Below are 22617 nucleotides of genomic sequence, written 5' to 3'. Positions count from 1 at the left end.
CCCTCAACTCAGTTGGTAGTTCTCTTGCGCTCCAGGAGGTGGCAGCATCAACCTTAGTACAACTGCCTGAATGGGCGAGATCATTTTTTTAATGACCTTTTATCAATGTGGGCTCAGCATTACCACCAGAAAATACACCAGATTGCATTTATTTTCTTGTTATTATCAGTAAATCAAACCCAGATTGTAAACAAGATAGGTCTGACGGGATGAAGTACTAAATAGAGGCGAAACAAAAGGATTACTGTAAATCCAAGAAGTATTGCATATTGGTGGTAAGTCTCATGTTACTGCCCCACAAATCAAAATGAGGAAGTGTCATTGCACTTCAGTGGTTTCCTTATAGACTCCAGATGCCTGACAGGTGCAGCCAACATAAAGAGAGATTTTAAGACAAGAGATGAGACCAACTTGCAGAACTCGACCGACAGCCGGCTGTTATGTCAGATGTGTTAATGTGTCATTTTTTTTCCATTGTAAAGGAAGACAAAGGATGACAGTGTGACAAGAGGAGCATGAGATGACAAAGGGAAATTCTCAAGTCTTGCAATTCAGGGCGTTTGCGAAAGAAGGAAGTTGCAGATGTCATTGCTTCAAATATTTTCCAAAGGACGCTTGTAAAAGAAGACCCATGAAAGTGCAAACCCGAGGCAGATCGTGATTCAGGGTGCAGAGGGGATTTATTTACAAGACAGCAAAGTACAGAACAAAAAAACCCTGATAATAAATGTCCAATATCAGAAGCATACAAATATGCCAATATGCTGTGATGTTATGTAGTCATGTGTGATCAGTGACAAACACACAGGGGGTTAACAAAGTGTATGTACATAAAACTGTATAATATAAGATCTATGCATGGCAACACAATACAGTCAGGTCAAGATGGATTCAAAACACATACTGTATGGCGTTTGATGCAGAAGATGAGTATTTCTTTTGCTCTTTTTTTAACAGCAGTCAAAACATCGCCTACAATCTTTTTACCTGATGGTGTCTGTATTTAGTTGCCATGTAGCAGCAACGGTATTTACATGAATCTCTTATGGCCTGTTTCTTTTTTATTCAAAAGTAAAACATTCACTTTAACCCTGACTTTTTTAATTCTCAGCTCCTGTTGAGAATGTTTCTCTGCAGGTTGAGGTATGAAGGAGTGGACCCAACATGTGTTCCAGCCCCTCGCTTCACTAAACATCAGAAAACTCTTCACTTGTCCGGAGTCTGGTGACGCCTCATTGTAACTGGTTGTGACAGGTCAGGCAGGCAGGGACACGGAGGACGGGGGCGGTGGACCGGCTACTAGTTGTCGGTGACAGAGATGGGGTTGTCATAAGCTGCGTCCTCCAGGTCATCCACCCGTTTCCTGCGAGTCTCCGCAGGGGGTCTCGGTGGTGGATTCTGAGGGGGATTCTTGATGCTCTCTGCGACTGGTGTCCGGGTCTCCTTCCTTGGAAGAATGGGCTCCCAGCGCTCACCTCGGATTGCTGCCTAGAAACAAGGAAAGGTGACGAGGAAAGCGAGTCAGTACTGATCGGCTGGCCACTCCCCTGACCGGTCAGATTGCACAACTGCAGGGTGATGTCTCAAAAGAGGTACCAGTAATGAAACAATGTCTTCCTTGTTGTCATTTCCTCATTTCCTTCAACAAGCCACCTCCTGTCACAACTAATCAAAGGTGGCAAAGATTGACCAACTTACCACAAAGTAGATAATGCTGGCAATGCCGAGGCAGACACATCCCAGGACGGTGGCAAGCATGAAACCTCCAGGCACACAGATACTATTAAAGACAGACAGGGATTTTAAGGACAAAGGACTGTAATGACCATATCTGAAATGTGACTGTGAATAAGTGGAATGCTGCCCTGCGAAAGACAAGCGGCTGACATAATGGACTCACGCAGCATGTAAAAATGCTCTGACATAGTAGTTCCTTGTCAGCGGCCCGAAGGACTTAACACACACTGTGAAGCAGTACTGGCCCCTGAGGGAAACACAAGGGTGTGACTGGTTGATAAGCCTCACTTCATCACAGAACACGCTCATTAAAGCAAAGACGACACATTGAATTATTTGACGGTGACATCACTCACGGTCTCTCCACGCTCGTGCCCTTGCTCCTCTTGCTCCTGGGGTATTCGAGCAGGCACACAAACACCCCAGCAGCACTGGTTATCTGTCAAGGCTGTTTTCATCTTACATGCTTCACTAAGTCACATAAAACTATGAGATGATGTTCAAAGCAAAGGAGAAGATGACTGGATTGATGGTTTCTGCTGCAAAGGATTACATTTGCACAGAATGTCAAGCATGGGAGATGGAAAGAACTTTTTTTTTTTTTTACCGTGTTGTGTTTTCACTGATGTAAAATGTGATGAATACAAATGTTAGCAGACACAATTGAGACTTACTATATATGGGTTCAAGCATTCATGTAATTAAGTAATTATTACAATCGACCCAGCTCCCCTAGGCTTACATTGTAGTTACCTACAGTAAATCACATCTTAACTTTCAGCTATTGATTTATTCATTCTTCATGCAAGTTATTTTACTAAAGGGCTGCCATAACATCCTTAAAGGTGCACAGCTACTGTCTTCTTCTGAATAAACTCCAGTTTTGGTTAAGAAACATTCATGATGCCTCAAAAGTGGATATTTTCAGAGACAATTTCAGTGTCACTTTTTTAAATTGGACTGTGGTTTATTCAAAGTATTAAGGATACACTGCATAAGCAGCAAACTGCCAGCCTCTGAACTGTCCAGCCACCCCCACAATGCCTCCAGTGAGGAGAACTGAAACGAGGAAACAGGAAGAGTAAATTAAAACTTAAGTCAAACATAGACATACCTTTCACCCCCGACAGTGGAACAAAAGTTGTACATTGACTTGACTCTGAAATGCAGTTTCTTTTCTATACACGTATTATTAATGAGTATTTTCCATCATTTCTGATAAGAGCAGGCAGTTCATCAAAACAAGCTGTTAAGCTGAATTAAATAATAATAAGGAGCATTTACTCCATCACTTAACTGGTCATGGCAGCTTAAAAAAAAACAAAACAATTTAATGTAAAAGTATTGCATTTTGGTCAAACTGCTCATGTAATAATGAGACATGAATGTCTTTTTCTTTTTCATGGAACTCATTAAACAGCTCAAAGTAAAGTTTATATACTCACTGAGACCCGAAGCCAGAGCCTGCTCGTTGGCCCACATCGCCCACTCTATTTTCCCCATCGCGTTCAGATAAACGTTCCCTCTGCACGCCGCTGTGACTCTCAAGTGAGCGACTGCTAACTTCTGATTGTTTCTACAAGGAAGCAGATGTATTTACGTGATGTGAGGTGTGCAGACGAGCAGGATGGGGAGGGGGCGGGGCTTAGCGAGTCGTCATTTCCGACAATGGGAGAGGAGGGGCTGACCAATCAGACTCACCAGACAGGTCATTCTGTATGAAGTCATTTAGTCAAACCAAAGTTTATTGACATTTTTTATTGAGGAAAGATACTTGTTATTGGTTTTACAGTTAACTCTCGGACTGAACGATTTGGCTTTTTCTGACTGATGTTCCAATTCGATTTGGTCAAGCTTCAGCTCAATATTCACTGTGTATTAGATTTAAAACATATTGTGGAGTATTACCACATTATTATACAGGTCTTGCATACAGGTCCTTTTTCGATGTTGTACATCAGTCTCTTCACTGCGGTAAAGCCAGACATGGTTCGAGTTTACTTGGTCAAATCAGCCGCACCTTTTTTTTCGGTGCGCAAATGCACAAACATTTACAGTAATCGTAATGAACCCGCTCTGACTGTGGGTCAGACTGCAGTCTCACAATCAGACCCAGGAAACATACGATGATACTTTTACAGTAATTATTCCCGGTTATAAACTGAAGGTATCACGTAGGTATCCTTCCGGGTTTCAAAGTAAAGGACTCCAAGATTCATACACTGCTGAACTAAGTACTTCCAAGACCACTTGCATGCATAATAAGAAATACTTTTGCTGTGTATTTTTAAAGTACTACTTTGGCAAAATCGCTAACGGAGAAAAAGATTAACTATATTTCGCCCAACTTTGATTGGGAATAAAAAAAACTTGCTGGCCGAAAGATAGGTACTCTTGTTCTCTGTTAAGGATTGTGACCCTGGATTACTTGAAAGTCTGAAAGTACAATAAGTATTGTATATTGTAACCGAAGTAAAACTATTCATTTATTTATTCATCATTTATAAAAATACACGGTAAAAGTACTTAATTTTATGTATGCAAGTAGTATAGGAATTACTAAATTCAGTATTGCATGAATCTTGGACAACTTAAGTGCATAAACAAAATAATTATATATATATATATATATATATATATATATATATATATATATATATTTTCATTTACTTGTAAATCCTGAGGGATACCTACGTGATACCTTCAGTCTATTATGGGGAATAATTACTGTGAAAGCTCTTCAGAGCTATTGCAGTACGATTATGGCCACCTCTTGAATTCAATCTCAGAGTAAATAGGGAGCAGCATATCAGAAATGTAACAAACCAACTGCTATTAGCTAGTTAGCTAGCTCAATTAGCAAAGCAGCTAGCAGTCAAGACTGGGAGCTCGAACCAGTGGGAGACAGTTAACATGTATGCTAGGCTCCACTGCTGGAAAAGGTGTACTGGGATGGGTTTGGCTGGGTAGCGTGCCAAATGTGCTTTGCTACAAAATACAAAGACGTCACTCCTTCACATTTTAATGTTTTCAATCGTAATTATTACATACTGCACCTTTAAAGTCAACAACACTGAGTGGACCATGGATTTTTTTTCAATGTCTTATCTTTCTGTCGTTCTTTGCGTTTGTCCCCGAGGAAAACAAACTCTTACAAAAGCTACTGGAATCTGGGCATAACAAAAGAAAACTCAAAGGAACAATCACATTGACTAAAATATATTTAATATCACAGAATAAAATTCACATCAATTATGAGTGTGCTTTTCAGTCTGACATGAGGTTTCATGAGATGAAAAATGAAAACATACTTAGGTAAAAATAATTATTGTACCTTCCTTCAAGTCAGAGAGCTGAGGATCAACTGTATTTATGACTCAGTTTGTCCTTTTAGGTACTTTTCTGTTGCTCTCTTCACTGAGACATTTCAGAACCAGGTCTTTTACTCTGGCTTTTCATTGCACTGAGATCAGGGTTTGTATGCAAATTGGGATTCTTATGGTTGTTTTTTACTTTCAACCGTAGCGAGGCTGCCAAATATAAAAAGGTTTCTGCCAGAGAAATGTACTCCAAGTACATGCAAGAATATCAAGTGATAAAGAGATGAGAGACACACCAGTTGGATAATTAAAGGAGAATAGAGCAGAAGGTGTCTGTTGTGGCTGTGATTTGTAAAAACCTTTGTAAAAAAAAATAAAAAAATGCACATTTGATCTCGTTCGTTCAGAGCTTCAAGGCATCAGACAGTTTCCTTGGGCAAACCATCAGATCCAAGCAGATGCTGAGCTGGATCCTCTACAACACGAGGGCCTGGTCCAGCCTTGAACACACAACAAGGAGAGGTCATGTCACTGACTGATGCAAAAGATCAGACACATCCTCTGTGATCGTGGTATGATCTCCAAATGCATCAACTTTAAAAGATTGCTCTAATAAATTATAACCTTAATAGTGTTGTTTAGTGAAATGTTTAAAGACATTATTAACCTGGGTTTAACATCAGTAAAGCAGGGGAACTACCATGTGCCACACTTTTTAAGTGAAGGAGTGCAGCACAATGTTATATAAAAGGAAATGTGGACATAAATCTAAACTTGTCGCACAATCTGATGATTAATATACTACATCTTTCTAGCTTATATTGTGCTTAAGATAGGACACACCAAGACATAAATCAACAACAGATAACATTGATTTTTAGCTATTGTTTAAAGTAAACTGATAAAGGAACTGGGCTGCAGAGTGATTACATCTGGGTGTACCTTTGTACTAATAATGTAGCTTATTCCCTTTGGCATTGGCTCCAAACCAATAGCCTGTTTCAGCTCCCCGGAAAGAGAGGCACTCTTTACTGGAAGACCCTTAATGAACCTGCAGAGAACGAAGAAACAATCAATGAGTCATCCACAGGCTGAGACACACGCCCTAATAAAAAACAGTGTGAAACAGCTTCTATGGAGACAAAAAACTTCCATCTACAATTGTATATTCACGGTATAAATATATATATATTTTAGATAAATTAAGTGGTTTGCATTATGCATAATTTTGTTTAAAGCTAAAAAAGAATGTTAACTATTCACTCACTGTCCTCCGTTGGTCTCTGGGGGGAAGAAGTGTTGAACCACCTGCACAAACTCAGGAACATGCTGCTGCAGAATAAAGATCACGGCATTGGGTCCTGCATCAAATGTGTAGGTCACCTGGAAGGAGACGAACCTAGACTGTGACCGTCATGTAAAGAGGGAGGGTGTTTCTGTTCCCCGGTTTAAAAACCACCGTACAAGTTTCACATCATCATTACACCAGCTGGGAAACCCAGCTGCATGAGCTGGGACACATTTATAACATAAGAGAAAAGTGAATAAAGAGAAAGCAGGATTTAACCACAACGAATAGAACTGCTAAATAGATATTTTCTGACAGAAGTGTAAAGTTGCTCACCCTTGTCTCCCCGTAGTGTCTGTTATACCGATGTACCAAATTGATGACCTGTTGAGACACACTGTTGAGGTAGAAGATGGGAGGGTATGTGTCAAGGCAGGTGGCATGGAACTGGTTACTGTCCTTCATGGTTAGTTCAGCAAACCCAGCAAAGTCCCTTCTTCGCACCGCCTCAATCATCTCTACCATCCGGCCTGGAACAACACACTCAGCTCGGTGCTGAACACACACACGCGCACACAGTGTACATGAAAATGATCTCCAATTTTAACAGACAGTAAGTTAGCAGGACAGAGTTAGTACAATGAAAAAAGTGAGTTTGAAAAAGCTACCTTTAAAAGACAGCTCGTTTGTACACTGGTTTGCATCCCAGAGGTGCTGCCCACTGGCTTTCTCTCAGCACTGGCCTGTGACAAAGTGCATTAATAAGCTTTAGTGGAATCTTTCTTACCATGTGGAATGAAAAAGTGCATTTTGTGCAACTACTCATGATGGCTTCTCTACATTTTATGTAGAAAAAATGTCATTTATACTTTCACAATATAACACAGAAATCCTGACCCACCACAAGCACAAGGATTCTGAGCTCAGGCCAGTGAGTCTCTGGCTCCACCTGCTGGGCTATACTGTCCTTGCCATCGTCTTTCTGCCCCATGATCCACTGGACAAACCCTCCATACATACTCCGACATGCGCTTCCTGAGCCCTGTCGAGCTATGCCAGACAACTCCCCCTCTACACCGAACACCCGGGCCAGAGTGTACACTGCAACACAGGCACAAAAGAGGGAGTAAGAGCAGAGACTGGACCAAATATGAGACAGATATTGTACACTGAATAATGTGCATTTGTACTCTAGAGTCCTTAGCTGTTATGTCAGTCATGCATTAAAACAGAGCTCACCAAGACAAGCGAATCCAGCTGCTGAGGAGGCGAGACCAGCAGCAGTGGGGAAGTTGTTAACAGAGCAGATGTGGACTTTGTGAGACAAATCCAAACTAGGGTCACTGTCATTACGTCTCTTCCTTGCTAATCGTCGAACTAAATACAAAACACAGGAAAAAATTACTTAGTTAGCATCACTCTCTCCGTCCTGGTTTTTGTGGAAAGTAAAATGGACAGGACTCACTCTCTCTCAGGCAGGACTGTAGTCTAGGATGGGTTATATCCTCCTCTTTGCCATTGAGCCATATTCGATCTTCTTGAAATGATCTGCTGGTTGCGACTGTCGTGGTTGTTTTCAGCTGAACAGATGGAGAAGGACAAGGCAGATGTGTGTCAAAGTGCATATCATTTATACAATGCCAGACGTGACAACTTCAGCCTCAACTCAAATTGTGATGTGTGCATCACACATCACAATATGAGTATTTTAAGAAGCAAATATCTTTGCTTCTTCCGTGTGAATATCTTCTGTTGTCTTTACTCCTGTGTGACAGTGGAAAACACTACTAGACAATTTAATTTTCTGACATTAGACAATGTAGCTATGTGATTCACTGAGAATGCTGACAAAAAAAATCGTTATTGACAGCCCTAATGCATAAAATAACACAAGTAAACATACATATTTAAGGACTGATCACCTGAACCTACACTATCAAAACAAATAAGTCAAGACAAGCCCAACTGAATGAGCTTCCTTCTACAGTTTTATTCACTGAGTTTATATACACACACAGCTGTACCTCACCTTAGCAGGTCTGGACAGGAACAATAACACTTTAATCAGCTGACTGCCCATAATGCAGTTTACTTAATTACCTGGTCTTGATGCAGTGTGACACTCAGAGAAGAATTGATGGGTAGGATTAATTCTTCATCTCTCTTTCCCCCTGAAAAAGAAAAAAGTTTCGTAACTGCAGTCTGAACTTGCTCAACACTAAATTCACTCTTTCATTGTCCAGAGAGAAAGACAACACAAGTCACCATAAGAGAAAAACATGTATTGACGATTAGGCAGGGTTTAGGTTTCATTGAGTTCAAAAGCTACAAACGTGTCTACAAGAGGCTCAAGACGATACTTACAGTATTTTATGACCGCTATATTCACAGGAGCGGTGCATGTTGCTATCTTTGTCTTGTCCATACTCTCCTCGGACGTTGCTGTGTATGGAAACCGATTTTCTTATTAATAGAACTACGTGAATATCCTGAAATACCCTCTGCAAGGCTACTCTGTGTTTAGCAGTGTCAGTTTAGCTAGCACTACTCAACCTCACTACGATGTTTCCTCGAGCTCTCTCTCTATTGGCCGATGGTGAACACGTGGCTAACCCCGCCACCAATCACAGCCCAGACGTTTGGATTAAGCAGTCGCAACAGCCAATGAGAAGTCATCTGACCACGGTCGTGCGAAAATGGGGCAATGACAGAGCCCATCCCACAACTAGATGATATGAAATATAGTTGATAAAATCCTGACAACGGGTAAAGTCATGATGATTGGGTAATTTAAGAAACAAACAAACAAACAAACAAACAAAAAAACACATATTGTAAATGATGAAAGCTGTAGTGAGATAAATACAAGTAAACAATTTAAATTCAGTGGGATAGTGGTTGAAAGTAGTAGCCGACTAATTACTTTCAAATCAGCACACTTTTGAGGAAATTGTACTCGAGCTTTTCCATTTCATATATTTTATGCTAATTTATAATACGACTCATTTCCAAAGCTGAACTGTCAAAAGCTTGTTGTTCAACTACATTCATTTCACAGATACACTGGATACATACCACTACATTTGATGACCTTATGACTATAAAAAGCTGTACATTAAACTAAAAAGCGGTATACACAGTCAAAATAAGCTTGCGAACAATTATGCCCACATACTGTCTAAATTAAGTACTTTTATTAGATAAAGTGGGTAATAGTTTTACTTTGAATTAAACATTCTTTTTAAAATTGCAGGGACCTTTGTTATTGAACTTTTTGTAATAGTTCAGTTTCATTTAAGTAAAGGTTTTGAAAAATCCTTCCATTAATGGTGATGAGCAAACCATTTAGCCAGTTACTTCTTTTGATAACATATGGCTAAATTGTATATCAGTGTAAGTAATAATGAATATGACTGTAGAGCTCTGTCCACTGCAGCGAATTCAAAGGAATGCAGTGGTTATAAACTGTTCCTTTGGTTTATTCAATTATGGCATGTGTTGGCTGTGGAAACAAAGCGTTATTGGACTTGACACAGAGCAAATCAAGCTTCTCCTCCGTATTTTTTATTTCAAAAGAAGGTTCACATTTGAGAATCTGTTTATTGTTGTTTGAAATCCAAAACATGAGATTGTTGATTCAAAAAAAAGAAAGAAAAAAAAAGAACATGAAGTAACAAGTAAGTCAGCATTTTCCCCGGTGGTGAGGATACTGTGTGATGATGCTGCAAAGTTTCCTGTTCTTGCATTGAACATATTCATAGTTGGGGTAATTGTGTGCCCTGACCCAATGGATCTATTATGTGTGAAAACCCAAAAGTGAAACTGTTTCTAAATGGTTGAACACAATATTCATTTAATAACAGATTATTTTAGTAATGTTTCACTAGAAAAACAAACATTTGAATTTAAGGCCTTTTTTATTATTTATTTTTTTTTTTTTATGTAAACCTTTGAAGTACATGTCAACAAAAAGAAAATATTCAAGTGCAACATCCATGCTGGCCTTGAATACAGAACAATGTATGATATCCACAGAGCAGTCTAGATAAAATATACCAGCAACAGTACATTTTGCACTTCATCTAGCTTCTTGTGTTTGAAGTCAACCATGGTGAAAAAAAGAGCGAAATCACTAAGAGGGAGTAGAGGAGTCAAACAGTGTCAAAAACTGCCAGGGGTACAACACAAGCACATTTGTAGAAACTTGATGACAAAAGAACACCTTATTTGACACTGTGTGCATTGTACTCCCCACCAATTATGCAGCAACGTAAACCCCAATTTGTTGCTCTTCCCTCTCTGTATGTAGTCTCCAGAGACAAACAGATGCTAGTGTGGCATCCCAGGATTCAGCCAGTCAAAGATGCTACCAGAGTCCCAGTAAAGCAAATGCCGCTTCTTTTCTTGGTGTATCCTGAGGCTCCAGTTAAGAGTTAGTAATCATCCTCATCATCGGAGTCCATCACCCTCCGTCTGTTGAACTGACAAGCAGAGAGCACAAGTTCTGTAAGATGGACAAGTGACTTGATTACGAATCAGAACATAGGTGACACTTCAGTGAAACATACTTTGACGGTCGTCTTCTTCTCTGTTTGCTGACTGACTTTTTCCAGAATCTCAATCAAGCCTGCTTCTGAAATCTGACAAAAGGCAAAATCCAGTCATTGCACTGCTGGCATGATGAAGCACATCGACAACATTAGCGTGTCGAGGTATCAGAGCTACATTTTCTTACCTTTCCTCCTAACTTCCCAAAACGAGCCATTTGAATGAGATAGTTTTCAACTGCATTGGCCTTCTCTGGCTTCACCAAAGCAAGATTGCTCACTGAAAAAAGGTAATTAAATGTATCACCTTGTGACCACATGTTATGGGTATTTACAAGTACATCACAACCTATTCATTATACAATATAGTGTCAGTGGAACACTGGATGCTTATTCAAAACTGATATCTAAGTGGGCTTAGATATATTAATAAATCATATTTGATACTTTCATTAGAGTTAAAATAACTTTTAATATGCTAAATAAATACACATTTTAAATGATATCTTTTGGTTCTACAAGAGCATGATTCAATTTCAGAGGGATCAACAGGGAAAACAATGAATATAACACACTTACATCTGGCACGGGCAGATTGGTCCAGAACTTGAGCCAATATAGAGTTCCTCATGTCTGTTTCTCTGCAAATAAGAAATAAAAATATTACCACATCAGTACTACCTACTATTGTTTGGATCCAGAGCTAGGACCAAGTAAAGGAATACAGGAAAACACATTTATTAAACTCTCAAGCCATCAGAACACAAGCTTGGACCCACAGTTCCACTGACATGTTTAATACGACAGCCAGTGTTCATAACCTTGTTTTCAATCTTTAGTTGATTCAAAAGCAAACTGTACTGTATATATGTACAGATTTAGTAGTAAGCTTCTAAATAAATATAAACATCATACCTTTGTTTGGCCTCCTCTCCTTGCTGATTATTAGAAGAATCCTGAAAGAACACGTGAGACAGAACCATCACATACATGTTGCATTTCTGCATTCAACTTATTGCAAGATGTATAACCTCATAAGGAAAGACATTTTAACACCAGTTATATCCCTTGACGTTGGAAAAGCTCGAGCCAGGTGAGTGTAGAGATGTCACTTGTTAGATGTCTGTATACAATATTTTGGTTGAAGTCACCAACATCGATCTGTAAGTTCAATAACCTTGTGTTAATGTCCATATATCGATATATAAGCTAAATCTCGCAAATTTTGCTTCCATCCTAATGCACAGTACTGTTTGCTTTTCAAAAGATTTGACATTTCAACATTGAAAAATGTCCCACAAGTATATTGTTGTATATTGATGTGTTGTATTTTAGTGTCTCGGACCAATATTACTAGTCTGCTTTCAGAAAAGTTTAGTTACTGCCCTTACATTCAAATTTCTAGTATTTAGTTGTAGTTTAGTACCTAGTTATTTTCTAAATAATGTAAGTTTGTATAAACGCATATTATATGTATGTTAAATAGTTTTCCACAAACAAAATAAAACACAAATTGTATTCTGTTTTTCAAAGGAATTTTGCCACACACCCTGAAAACTAGTTTCACAAATACTGAAACCAATTCTGATATTCAGTCTGTGGAAATTTTGTGTTTGGAGATGAAGGAATCAAGAGTCCTGAGCAACAAGCACTTATGATTGTGTGATTATTGAGGCAGATACTACTGAGTTATAACAGTTTACTAAATTCTATATACTATATCAGCTAAAATAAATGTTTAAGCACAAGTATATATCTTTTTTTCATGTAGATCGCTTATATGAAGTCATTGAGTATTCGATCAAGGCATACACTACTCAAAATTGGTTAGGGATAATGGGATATGGGTGCATTTATGCAAAAATATTTACAAAGCACAAAATAAAAATTCAGATATGTTACAGAATACACCAATGAGTGAAAATAAATATCCCAATATCACTAACTCATTTTGAGGAGTGTGAAGTGGGCTGTCTCCTGAGTTGGACATGTATAAAGTACAAAAATACCTTCCCAGAACTCTCTGGTGGGCAAACTATGTAATGGTGACACCGTTTCCAAATTACCTCGAATACGCCTTTGGCCTTTCTGTTCTGCAGTGTCTGGTTGCTTCACTGGTAGTGAAGCTATATAGGCTGATACCAGTTCATCTATAAGGAGCTAACATCGTCCAAAAGAGTGACCCCACCAATTAATCGATCAGAGACCTGCTGAGCATTGTGAGTAAGATTTAGATCCACTAACAGAACACAATGTGTGTGCAAAGACTGACAGCACTGATTTAACAATCTGTTTCAAATAAACCCCTATATTTTATTCATATCAAACCCAATATCAAGGCTTTATGTGAAATAAATATACATGTCTGCTGTCATGTAACAAAGTAGATACCACTAACAGATTCGTAATGCATGTGTTCATTATTAAGTACATAAATAATTATGTTTAAGATACTATCCTGCCTCGTCACATCAGGAAAAATCCAATACCAACTGAGCTTACCAATCTACTTAGAAACATGGCCATTATCACTCATTTTTGGCACATTTTTGTACGAGTCTTTACATTTTAACAGCACATTTGCTTTGCTAACGCTGTCATTATCGGAGGGGTGTGAGCTGACACAAAGCTAGCAGTGCCAGTGAGATGATGCTGGCTGTTACTGAGATTCTTCTCGCTAACTCCTGATGTAATAACACCAAATTTACAACTGGTACGGGTCTCGCATTTGAGCTACATATATATATATATATATATATATATATATATATATATATATATATATATATATATATATATATATATATATATTCCGAGTGACAGTTTAGTTGAGTTGTGGTGACTGGTTTAGCCACACTAGCTAGCAGCAGACTGAACCCAGCATCTCCTTATAAGGCGGCCGCAAACACGCTTCCGAGCTCATGTTTTGTTCTTACCCCTTGCTTTGCCTGGAGTTCCGCCATTCTTTGCCGCCTAATTGCCTCCAGTTCGTCGTCCGCCATGGTTTACTCAAGTAATGTGTACCCAAAAGACCGAAAAAATTATGTGTTAACGTAATAAAACGCACCCTAACCTCCCATCAGAAGCAAGGCCCTGTCGAACTCAGGGGAGTGCAATCGACATCGAATAAACCGATCTGACACGCAGGCAAAAGCAATCGAGCGCAGAGGAGGAAAGGCTTAGCAAAGAAAAGAAAGTTGTGACAGGTCTCTCACTGAGAAATGTGTCAGCTATAACATTTTCATATTAAAGAGTGATTTATATATAATATTTTTTGACAAATATGTACATTTGTTAAGAATGGGATTAAGTGCACTAGTTTGGGAACATTGATTGACATGACAAGGTTGACATGACAATGCTGCAAGCTAGAAAGTGGCTTCTAGAAAGGGTCCTATAAATATATACAAAGTAAAACAGTATGAAATTGAGTCTACCTTTGACAGTTCGTTTACTCAGTTTATTCAGTCACGAAAATCAGTAAATGTTCACTTCCCTAAACTATATAGTGTTCCTTTAAAAATGTCATGTATTAACAGAGCTATGTGGGTGCTTCTTCTTGAGAACAGAGTACACTTAATAGTATTTATTTATTGGTATTTATACAAGATGTGAATTTCACTCAGCTATGAAAAGAGAGATGGTGCTTTGAAAAAAGTTCATCAGATGGATTCGCCTGCATGCCTTGAAAAAGAAAACACATTTGACAATAAACAACCTCAGTTTTTTGTTTAATGTTTAATTGCGAACAAGTTATATTGATTATAACATCATTATTCAAATGGAGGAGCAATTCAAGTGGAGCTTGTCAAGAGATGAATGTTCTGTCCCTCAGGAGCACCATCACCCCTGCTCTCTAGCTTCCTCTGTATGTGCTATAAGAGAAACGGCTCAGGATCAAGGGAATGTGGTACTTTTGGTCTGAGTTGTTTATAGTGAAGACAATCTGCATCAAAACAACAAACAAAAGAAGAGTATTGTCAGCAGGTTAGATCACAGGTCATTGCAGATCAAATGTGGACACAAATTCACTTATAACACTGCAAGTGTTGAAAACAGAAGCAGCAGCAGCCTGAGAATGGTAGTTGAGGATGTCAATATGTGAAGACATAAGAGTTCCTCACCTCAGCATACGGGTAAAAGCACGTCTCTCCTAAACTCTCCCAGTACTGAGCAGTCTCAAAACGAATTCTATACACTCCTGCTGTAAACGCTTCTTTTGTGATGAGTCCTGGGCAGCGTCCATCATCGTTAGTGGTCCTGTTGAGACCAAATGTGGTTAAGACCTACACGGAAAGATGTCCAGTAGTGATATTTAAGCTTTTAATATTTTGTTACCATGTGTTTGATATTTTGTATATTGTTTTTACCCAGTGGTTATCAAACTCCACACTTTAGTCGAGGGGTTTTGTCGATGAAGACTGAGGGCCATGTTTGAGCCAGGAACACCCATCCCAGTGTTCAGTACATGGGTGGTCAGAGGACTAGGTGAGCCTGCCATTGCTGTGATCTACAAAACAGGGAAGCAAGACTATAAATGGATCAAATTAAATCTGAAAAAACAAATAAGACTGCAATTAAAAACTCTGTTCTCGACGATTGGCAAAATAATATTTATAGAGCTATTTTTTTATTTGAGTTCAAACAATGTATAATTATTTTTGGCAGTTTATTCAGACTTAGCAAGATACAGTTAAAACATTACTTAACATAAATTACTTAACCCTGTACCATATAGCACACCATTACTGTGTCATAAACTAGAACTTGGCCTGGGGGAGTATTTTTTACATTTATATGCATTTTAATACTGTGCTCATGATCAAACATTAGGCATTTTAAGAAAAACCTTCATATCTGGACAACAGAAAGAATGTATTTAAACAATTAATTTAGATGGGAGTTATTTAGGTGCAAAAATGAACATTTTGCTTCCAAACATCAGTTATAAAACTGCTGATTTATTTTCTAATGCAGATTTTGTTTGTTTTTTGATCTATTGAAAACCAAAATTTGGAATAAAAATTAACATGCATGTTCTATAAACAAGGTGTATGTTACTAAGTATAAATCCTGGGTATATAATTACTTTTGATAGCTACGGTACAATGTGCTTGTTGGCAAGTAGAAACTCTGGATTTAGACTTTTGAATTAGTTTCCTAATTTGGACAATATTTAATCAAATGATTAGTTTTTTCACAAAATGAACAATTAACTGCTTCTGTCGTCGCCTCTCTCACTTCTCACAAAATATCCCCACAGCCAGAGTTCATGTATATATAGCTGTTAGAACTTTTGTAATATGGTACAATGCAACATATTGAACATGTAACACTTCCTCACTTATCAAGAGGTCTTTTGAATAAAAAAAAAGTTACAATTAATTAAATATTTATTGTTAAAGTTTGGTGCTTACCTTATTTTCAGGCAAAATATGACCCTTGAGTTGCTGCAGCCTTTTGGCACTCATATGCACTGATGGATAAAATCCAAACTGGGTCAGCAGTTTTAACCAATATTTCAATTTTATGGTTTTATTAACGGCATCAGGTTTTTGTCACATGCTGTCTGGCAGTACACAGTGCATACTGTGCTATTCAGTACGACATTCAGTACACATGTGCTTATCCTTTTGTCAACAGAGGACTTGTTGTGCAAGAGCTCCTTTTGTCACACTTTGAACTATGTGGAAATGGAACATCATGGAACAAGTTAAGGCAGAGGAGTTAAATAAAAGGAGTTAAAAAGGAAGTCTGTTTTATTTTCTTACATTTACAAGTTTGGCTGCTGGGTTAGTAAACCCTAAAATACACAACCCACAACTTCCTGATTGAATTCTACAAGAAATCCAATGACAAGCACTGTAATACTTCCTCCAGATGTAATATTACAGAGATCTTTTAGAGCGTAACATTGACACCAAGCTCACCTCCATTTTATACTGTTAAGCATTTGTGTAAAATGTTGTGATATGAATTTTTGAGCCAAAGATGTAGTTTGTGAGCTCACACTGACCTCGATCTTTGACATTCAATCACCAAAATCTAATCAGTTCATCCTTGAGTTCAAGGGGACATATGTGCCAAATTTGACGAAATTCCCTCAAGGTGTTTTTGAGATATTGAACTCAACAAGAATGGGACAAACGGACAGACAACAAACACATTTTGACTCCAGCTACGGCTAATGCCTGTGCCGAGGAATTTAAAAATGATAGAATCTTTCAGCATGACAGGAACTGATCTTCTGTTTCTGATCACGCTTTGTTGACTGAGAATGGTCTCATCAAGTAACTAAATCCCCCATGTTTAGATTGTGTTTCTGCTTGCTTATCAATCAGTCACATTGTTACTGATGCAAGTATATTTATGCTATGATACATAATCTTTATAGAGACTCCGTGGTATTTAATTTTTTCCCATATATTTCACTTTTGTGTTTGGGTGAAAACTGATGCAGTGTGAGTCTGGGTAGTGTTTGGTGGTTGCCGTCTTAACCAGGCACACAGTGCGGATGATACTGTGCACAATTTAGCCTGAGGGCCCAACCGACCTTTGGTCCGACCTTCCAATGCACTGAGGAAAATACTGTGGGATCAAAGACAAAGCGATCACATAATATAGCAGTCCACTCTGAAAAGTCTGCAAGCAAAGTGATATTTACCATGATCTGTTCCCTCTGTATGCATTGTTTTATTGTACGATTTATACTTCAGATTAACTGATCAGTAATTGTAAGTACTGTATATGAAAAAGTACCTTTCCCCTGCTAATTTTTGCTTTTCTTTCCCTCTCTTCCTTTGTGTGTATCGAGGTCTTTCAGAACAAAAACACACTCACACGAACTGTATTTATACTCAATATGAAAATACTTTTACTACTGTGACAATGAGTATTTCCACTTGGCTTATCTTAAGAATGCAAACAAAAACATTTAACACCATAAGAATCATAATAACATCATTGTTTTCTTTAAAAAACACATGAGTAGTCCTAAAGCAAGAATAAAGTCAGACAGTTCAACAAGTACAGTAAAGTTTACAATAATACACATTATTACACACTGACCTGGGCCTTTGCATGTCTCAGAGTGCCAAATACATGGTGGAAGAGAGTTGAACTTTCCCCTAACACATTTAGAGCCGAGGAAACACTTGGTGTGACAGAACAAGGTCATATGTAGAATATTTCTTTCAGAGAGTCACACTCTGAGATATGACACACCGATGAAAACAAGTTGCTTCTCTTCTGAATCTGCAGTTTGACCGTTCAGGCTCTCAGGGATCACTGTGATTTCATTTGAAGTACTGTTATCTTGGAAGTATATAATAAAATGAGGCAAGAGTTGATAAAAAGGCCTCCTGAAGGATCAAATTTGACAGCTTTCAGAGTTCTCCAAAATACTCTGAGATCCACAGAGGGGTTTACTTTAATAGTGCATGCACACAATATTCCAGTTATAGCCGTATTCTGAAATGCTAACAATATTTAGGTAAGTGTTTCACACCGCCCATGCTATCTTAAAGGTGTAATTTGTAGAATATTGCCAGAATTTGAAGGTAGTCCAAAAACATAGGTGGCAGCATCTCACCAGAGTAACCAACAACTCCTGCTCTTTGCTAGCTCTCCTTGGCTGTAGCTAGCTACAATAATTAGCTCATGGCTCAGTTAGCCGTGGAGCCTATAGTTGGTTCGGAACGTATCTTGGATCAAGAGGGAGTCACCAAGTGCAATGGGATCCAGCTCAGCTGGATTTGGCCACCTGATGTGAGCTGGACACCAAATTGGGACTACCTCCACCAACAGAGGATACGTGCAGAAATGATTTACAGTGGCTCTGACCAAGACTATGACTTCTGGGATAACAAGGAATGGCAGGCTGGGATTTATTTCGACTTCCCCAGAGGCGACAGTAGAACTTTTATGAACTTTTTTTTATGAGTAATGGGGCCATAAAGCTTGTCTTCGTTCTCTCAAAAGAGAAGAATGTGAATTCAGAAAGTGTACAGTTGTACTTTTCTGTTTAGTGAGGAAAACAGAAGTTAGAGAATTTGTTTTTATGACATTTTGTGAGTTCATTTTGCTCATTTATGATGCTAGAACTACGGGGCGCTATCAGACTATCAGACTGTCACCTCTTGCCGATGCAAAGTGGTATTATGAGACAAGGTGGGCTAGGTGGTTAGCATGCTAACTTCAGTAGACATCTCTGCAACACAGTACATACAGTACATGTCTTTGACACATCAACGCTGTCATTTCTTCACAATCTGTTGATGGTGTTAGTTCATTTTGGACTGTTTCAAACTAAAATTCTGGTAATATCCTAAAACATTCTCCTTTAAAGACTCCTGATAAACAGAAATCCAACATTTCCTTGAATGTTGTTTCCCTTTGCCGTGTCTTTCTTGGGAGTAAAACTGGTGAAGAAGCAGAGACATTATAGCACCTCCAGCTAAACATAAATGATTACTGCATGTATTGTCTGATACTGACATATGCTGCCTGTTTCAGTGGGAGGCTTTTAATTTGAAAAAGATAAACTGGTAAGCTGCTTACATGATGTTTTAATCAGAGAGCTCTGTTGTCTCATTTGGGTTAATACAGCAGTATGTGGATTAATACTGGAATATTTGTGTTCATGCAAACCCACTGCTTAGGCAGGATTATAAAAAGTTTAATTTACCACCATGCTTCCAGGTGTCCTTTCTAATTACTCTCAGAATAAGACCCCTCTCTCTCTCAGAGTCCGACAAAACAAATTCTCCTCAACCATGTGCACATTCTTGGTGTGCGCGTCACGGGTGTCAGTGATTTTGTTCCACTAAAAAGAGTGATCGCTGTGATACAATTAAATGCATTGTGTTGAGCCTCTGATATAGGTGTTGACTTGGTGGCGGTGGTTGTTCTCTTCCTCCATGTTTGGCACGTAATCCACATCGTCTACACCCTCTCATGTTCCTCCCTCATATTTCCTCCTCAGGGTCAGAGCTGTGATTGCTCATCTGTGACGGACAGACAGACAGACAGACAGACAGACAGACAGACAGACAGACAGACAGACAGACAGGAAGACAGACAGACATGAAACAGAGAGACATATTAAACTGTGTGCTCAGAATGACTAAGTGAAATTTAATCGTGCAACCGTGAATTGATCTCACAATAGTGGAGTCTCTGTAATATTCCTCCACAGTTTCCTCAACAAAGCAGAAACATGTGCTCATCTTGTCTGTGTCATTTTACAGCCTAAACATTTTTTCTTAAAAGGGGACTTATTCCTTGTTTTTCCCCCTTTCCTTAAGAGTCTTATATTTGTTCTTGTGTATGTAAAAGACTTTGAAAGTTAAAAACGTCAGAGTCTGCCCCAACAAAAGTTCCTTTCTCCCACAGAAAACGCTGCAACTGAAACGCCTCGTCAGTAGTCCCGCAATTATTCTGCGACTTTATGACATGACATTATGTCACCATGTCACACTTTTGCATACTTTTATGCCTTCCGACTATTTGCGATGTAAGTCTTGATTAAACACGGCTGCTTTGTTGTTGTTGGTGGCGCTGAGTCAGGGATGTTTGAGCTGACCAATCACAGCAGACTGGATATTTGGAAGGAGGAACCTTAAAGAGACAGGAGCTATAACAGAGCATTTCAGAGGGGGAATACAGAGCTGCAGCATTGGATAGTATGAGTATAGAATGTGGAGATCTCCTCGTAGCAACCAAAAAATAAAATGATGGACCTGTAAATGAGCATGCTATGTCTCCTTTTAAATAAACTCATTAAATAGCTATTAAAATGGCAGTAGTAGTAGTAGTAATAGTAGTATCATTTTGACCTTTGTAAGTCTTAATAATATCTCCAGAAACTAGTATCATGCACTTACTCCTGAACAAGCGTGCACAGACTTTGAGGTGCATTTACCGTGTGGTGGTCGTCCTCAGGCTCCCTCAGGTCGGGGCTCTCCCTGTGGATTCGATGGCGGGAGCTGGGTGGAGAGAGGGAGGAGAGGGAATGCTCGGGGCTGCTGGCAGACAGAGCGTACGGCGAGCCAGCAGAACTGTCCTCTCTCAGGGGAGACCCTATAACACAGGAGTGAACACATGCATGAGTTTATTGAAAAGCAGTTTGGTCCCAGTCCATCTTGGACAGGAGCGTGAGGGAAAATGCATGTTTACCGTGGTTCAAAGACTAGAAACGTCCGCGCACATCCCACTGATTTTGTACTAGATGACGGGCAGGAAACAAGAGTGGGAGTGACAGGACGAAGGACAGATGAGGAGATAGAGAGGAGGAAGGCGAGAGACAGCAAAGCTGAGAGACGGGGGAGTCAAGTAGAACTGGAGATAAATTAATATGAGGATGAGTGCTATCAATCGCTCAAGGTCATTCAAAGTAGGCAGAACACACTCATGCACACACACTTTCCTGAAAGAGTGCACATACACAGCTTTACTGCCGTAGCCGCAGGACACATTCTCCTTACTGTTTACTCTTTATTTGTATCCACAGCCTGACTTCTAGGTTCATGTGTAAAGCGCTGTCTTTGTTGTCTTGGACTAAACAAGAACGTTTTAGTGTAGCAGCAACTGTGGATTTAAATAACAGATAAAGGTGGTGAGTGGTGTGAACTGTTTCAGTTCAGGATCAGTTTAATTAAGATTCCGGAAAAAAAAACAATTTCCTCAGGAAGGATGATAAAGCCTTGTCTGGGCTGTTGCTCTTGCTGGCAGGTGGAGTAACTGCATTGTGTTCAAATGTCCACAGGAGGGCAGCAGCAGCTCTTCCCGCTGTGTAAGCCGATCTGCTGTTTTTCTCTCAGTCCCTCATATTCGTCTGTTTTCTGAAGCTCCATCAGTCAGTTCCTTCAGCTACACTGTTTGTTCAGCATGTTCCACAATCTTCTCACCGCCATAAATCACGACGCCCGCACTCCATTTGATTTCAGCCCTGATTCGACTTTGTAAAAACATCCTGACTGGAGGGAAATAATTGATTTGTCAGGTAAAATAGGAGTGGGCTCTGGTGGTGCAGTGCATTCCGACCCCCAACCCACCCAAGTTTCCCCGCAGCAAATATCCTGAATCATTTTGATTGGGGTTGTGACTGGTGGAGCTAATCAAGCAGAAATCGGGAAAGTGGCATTTCACCGGAGACGCCTCAAAATGTTCCTGATGTGCGGATAGATTATCTATCATTCGATCTCACAGCTACCTGCCTCCACTGTCTTTGTGAATGAGCGTCTCACCTTTGTGGTCATTCCTCTGTGTGTCCATCCTGTCAAGACTGTCAAGCAGCCCATCGATCTGTGTCTTTATCAGAGTCAGCTCCTTTTTAATCACCTGCAACTCCTCCATGCCCACTGCAGGGAGAGAGAGAGAGAGAGAGAGAGAGAGAGAGAGGGTGTGAGAATGTAAGGGACTTTCAGAAATTACACGACCTGAGCATTTCTTTAGGGTTTAAATGACAGGGGATGCAGCTTTAAAGGAGTAGCTAGGCATATGTTTTTTTTTCCCTTTCAGAGGGTTAGATGAGGTGAATATACCACTCTCATGCTGAATATGAAACTACCCCCAGCAGATGGTTAGCTTAGCTTAGTATAAAGGTCTGGTAGCAAGGGGAAAGAGCTAGCCTGGCTCTGTCCAAATGTTACAGAATCCACCTCCAAGAGCTTTGAAAGCTAATTAAAATGCGATATTTAATTTGTTTAATTACTGGTGTCATGTT

General features: G+C 39.3%; 5 protein-coding genes across 7 annotated transcripts in view; all 5 read right to left on the bottom strand.

Moving 5' to 3' along the window:
- Positions 1-655: 655 nt before the first annotated feature.
- On the bottom strand, positions 656-3344 carry LOC119018825 (cytochrome b-245 light chain). The gene is made up of 6 exons (XM_037096822.1): positions 3183-3344; positions 2727-2796; positions 2094-2168; positions 1901-1984; positions 1699-1780; positions 656-1488 (listed from the first exon to the last, which is right to left on the bottom strand). The coding sequence occupies exons 1-6, from the start codon at positions 3238-3240 to the stop codon at positions 1300-1302; spliced, it is 558 nt and encodes a 185-aa protein (XP_036952717.1). The 5' UTR covers positions 3241-3344; the 3' UTR covers positions 656-1299.
- A 1591-nt stretch (positions 3345-4935) lies between these two features.
- mvda (mevalonate (diphospho) decarboxylase a) lies at positions 4936-8920 on the bottom strand. Its single transcript, XM_037095499.1, has 10 exons — positions 8710-8920; positions 8446-8516; positions 7811-7925; positions 7585-7722; positions 7247-7446; positions 7014-7088; positions 6682-6900; positions 6325-6440; positions 6000-6108; positions 4936-5557 (listed from the first exon to the last, which is right to left on the bottom strand). The coding sequence occupies exons 1-10, from the start codon at positions 8768-8770 to the stop codon at positions 5477-5479; spliced, it is 1185 nt and encodes a 394-aa protein (XP_036951394.1). The 5' UTR covers positions 8771-8920; the 3' UTR covers positions 4936-5476.
- A 967-nt stretch (positions 8921-9887) lies between these two features.
- pdcd5 (programmed cell death 5) lies at positions 9888-14019 on the bottom strand. The gene is made up of 6 exons (XM_037096648.1): positions 13829-14019; positions 11808-11848; positions 11472-11533; positions 11081-11172; positions 10914-10985; positions 9888-10826 (listed from the first exon to the last, which is right to left on the bottom strand). The coding sequence occupies exons 1-6, from the start codon at positions 13892-13894 to the stop codon at positions 10779-10781; spliced, it is 381 nt and encodes a 126-aa protein (XP_036952543.1). The 5' UTR covers positions 13895-14019; the 3' UTR covers positions 9888-10778.
- Positions 14020-14497: 478 nt separating this feature from the next.
- Positions 14498-16486, bottom strand: LOC119018361 (5-hydroxyisourate hydrolase-like). 2 transcript variants are annotated; one of them, XM_037095955.1, is made up of 4 exons: positions 16310-16447; positions 15263-15423; positions 15017-15152; positions 14498-14838 (listed from the first exon to the last, which is right to left on the bottom strand). In XM_037095955.1, exons 2-4 carry the CDS (start codon positions 15391-15393, stop codon positions 14749-14751), a joined length of 357 nt encoding a protein of 118 aa, XP_036951850.1. In that variant the 5' UTR covers positions 15394-15423; positions 16310-16447; the 3' UTR covers positions 14498-14748. The 2 variants fall into 2 exon arrangements, with proteins under 2 accessions (XP_036951850.1, XP_036951849.1); XM_037095954.1 differs by having other exon boundaries at positions 14504-14838; positions 15263-15402; positions 16310-16486.
- A 1238-nt stretch (positions 16487-17724) lies between these two features.
- Positions 17725-22617, bottom strand: part of si:dkey-234i14.2 (heterogeneous nuclear ribonucleoprotein C) — a 42562-nt gene continuing 37669 nt past the window's right edge. For both annotated transcript variants that reach the window (XM_037094330.1, XM_037094331.1), the window contains 3 exons: positions 22139-22252; positions 20815-20972; positions 17725-19897 (listed from right to left, as the gene is read on the bottom strand). In XM_037094330.1, coding sequence (XP_036950225.1) covers positions 19859-19897; positions 20815-20972; positions 22139-22252 — 311 coding nt within the window. In that variant the 3' untranslated portion in view covers positions 17725-19858. The remainder of the gene's footprint in view (positions 19898-20814; positions 20973-22138; positions 22253-22617) is intronic.

The sequence above is a fragment of the Acanthopagrus latus genome, chromosome 4, assembly GCF_904848185.1.
Source record: "Acanthopagrus latus isolate v.2019 chromosome 4, fAcaLat1.1, whole genome shotgun sequence".
Classification (NCBI taxonomy): domain Eukaryota; kingdom Metazoa; phylum Chordata; class Actinopteri; order Spariformes; family Sparidae; genus Acanthopagrus; species Acanthopagrus latus.
The sequence above is the reverse complement of the archived record's forward strand: the minus strand, read 5'-3'. Positions and strand labels throughout refer to the sequence as shown.

What these genes read in the sequence shown, in the direction of transcription:
- mvda (XM_037095499.1), bottom strand. Translation starts at nt 8,770, where the DNA reads ATGGACAAGACAAAGATAGCAACATGCACCGCTCCTGTGAATATAGCG. An exon ending in TATAGCGGTCATAAAATACT is followed by an intron (nt 8,517 to 8,709) that starts GTAAGTATCGTC and finishes TTTCTTTTTCAG; the next exon opens with GGGGAAAGAGAGATGAAGAA. An exon ending in CCAGAGACCAACGGAGGACA is followed by an intron (nt 6,109 to 6,324) that starts GTGAGTGAATAG and finishes CGTTCTCTGCAG; the next exon opens with GTTCATTAAGGGTCTTCCAG.
- LOC119018361 (XM_037095954.1), bottom strand. Translation starts at nt 16,363, where the DNA reads ATGAGTGCCAAAAGGCTGCAGCAACTCAAGGGTCATATTTTGCCTGAA. An exon ending in ATATTTTGCCTGAAAATAAG is followed by an intron (nt 15,403 to 16,309) that starts GTAAGCACCAAA and finishes CCTGTTTTGTAG; the next exon opens with ATCACAGCAATGGCAGGCTC. An exon ending in TGGAGTTTGATAACCACTGG is followed by an intron (nt 15,153 to 15,262) that starts GTAAAAACAATA and finishes TGGTCTCAACAG; the next exon opens with GACCACTAACGATGATGGAC.
- LOC119018825 (XM_037096822.1), bottom strand. Translation starts at nt 3,240, where the DNA reads ATGGGGAAAATAGAGTGGGCGATGTGGGCCAACGAGCAGGCTCTGGCT. An exon ending in GGCTCTGGCTTCGGGTCTCA is followed by an intron (nt 2,797 to 3,182) that starts GTGAGTATATAA and finishes TCCTCGTTTCAG; the next exon opens with TTCTCCTCACTGGAGGCATT. An exon ending in CAGTTTGCTGCTTATGCAGT is followed by an intron (nt 2,169 to 2,726) that starts GTATCCTTAATA and finishes ACAGATAACCAG; the next exon opens with TGCTGCTGGGGTGTTTGTGT.
- pdcd5 (XM_037096648.1), bottom strand. Translation starts at nt 13,894, where the DNA reads ATGGCGGACGACGAACTGGAGGCAATTAGGCGGCAAAGAATGGCGGAA. An exon ending in AACTCCAGGCAAAGCAAGGG is followed by an intron (nt 11,849 to 13,828) that starts GTAAGAACAAAA and finishes GTGTTCTTTCAG; the next exon opens with GATTCTTCTAATAATCAGCA. An exon ending in GGAGAGGAGGCCAAACAAAG is followed by an intron (nt 11,534 to 11,807) that starts GTATGATGTTTA and finishes TCTTATTTGCAG; the next exon opens with AGAAACAGACATGAGGAACT.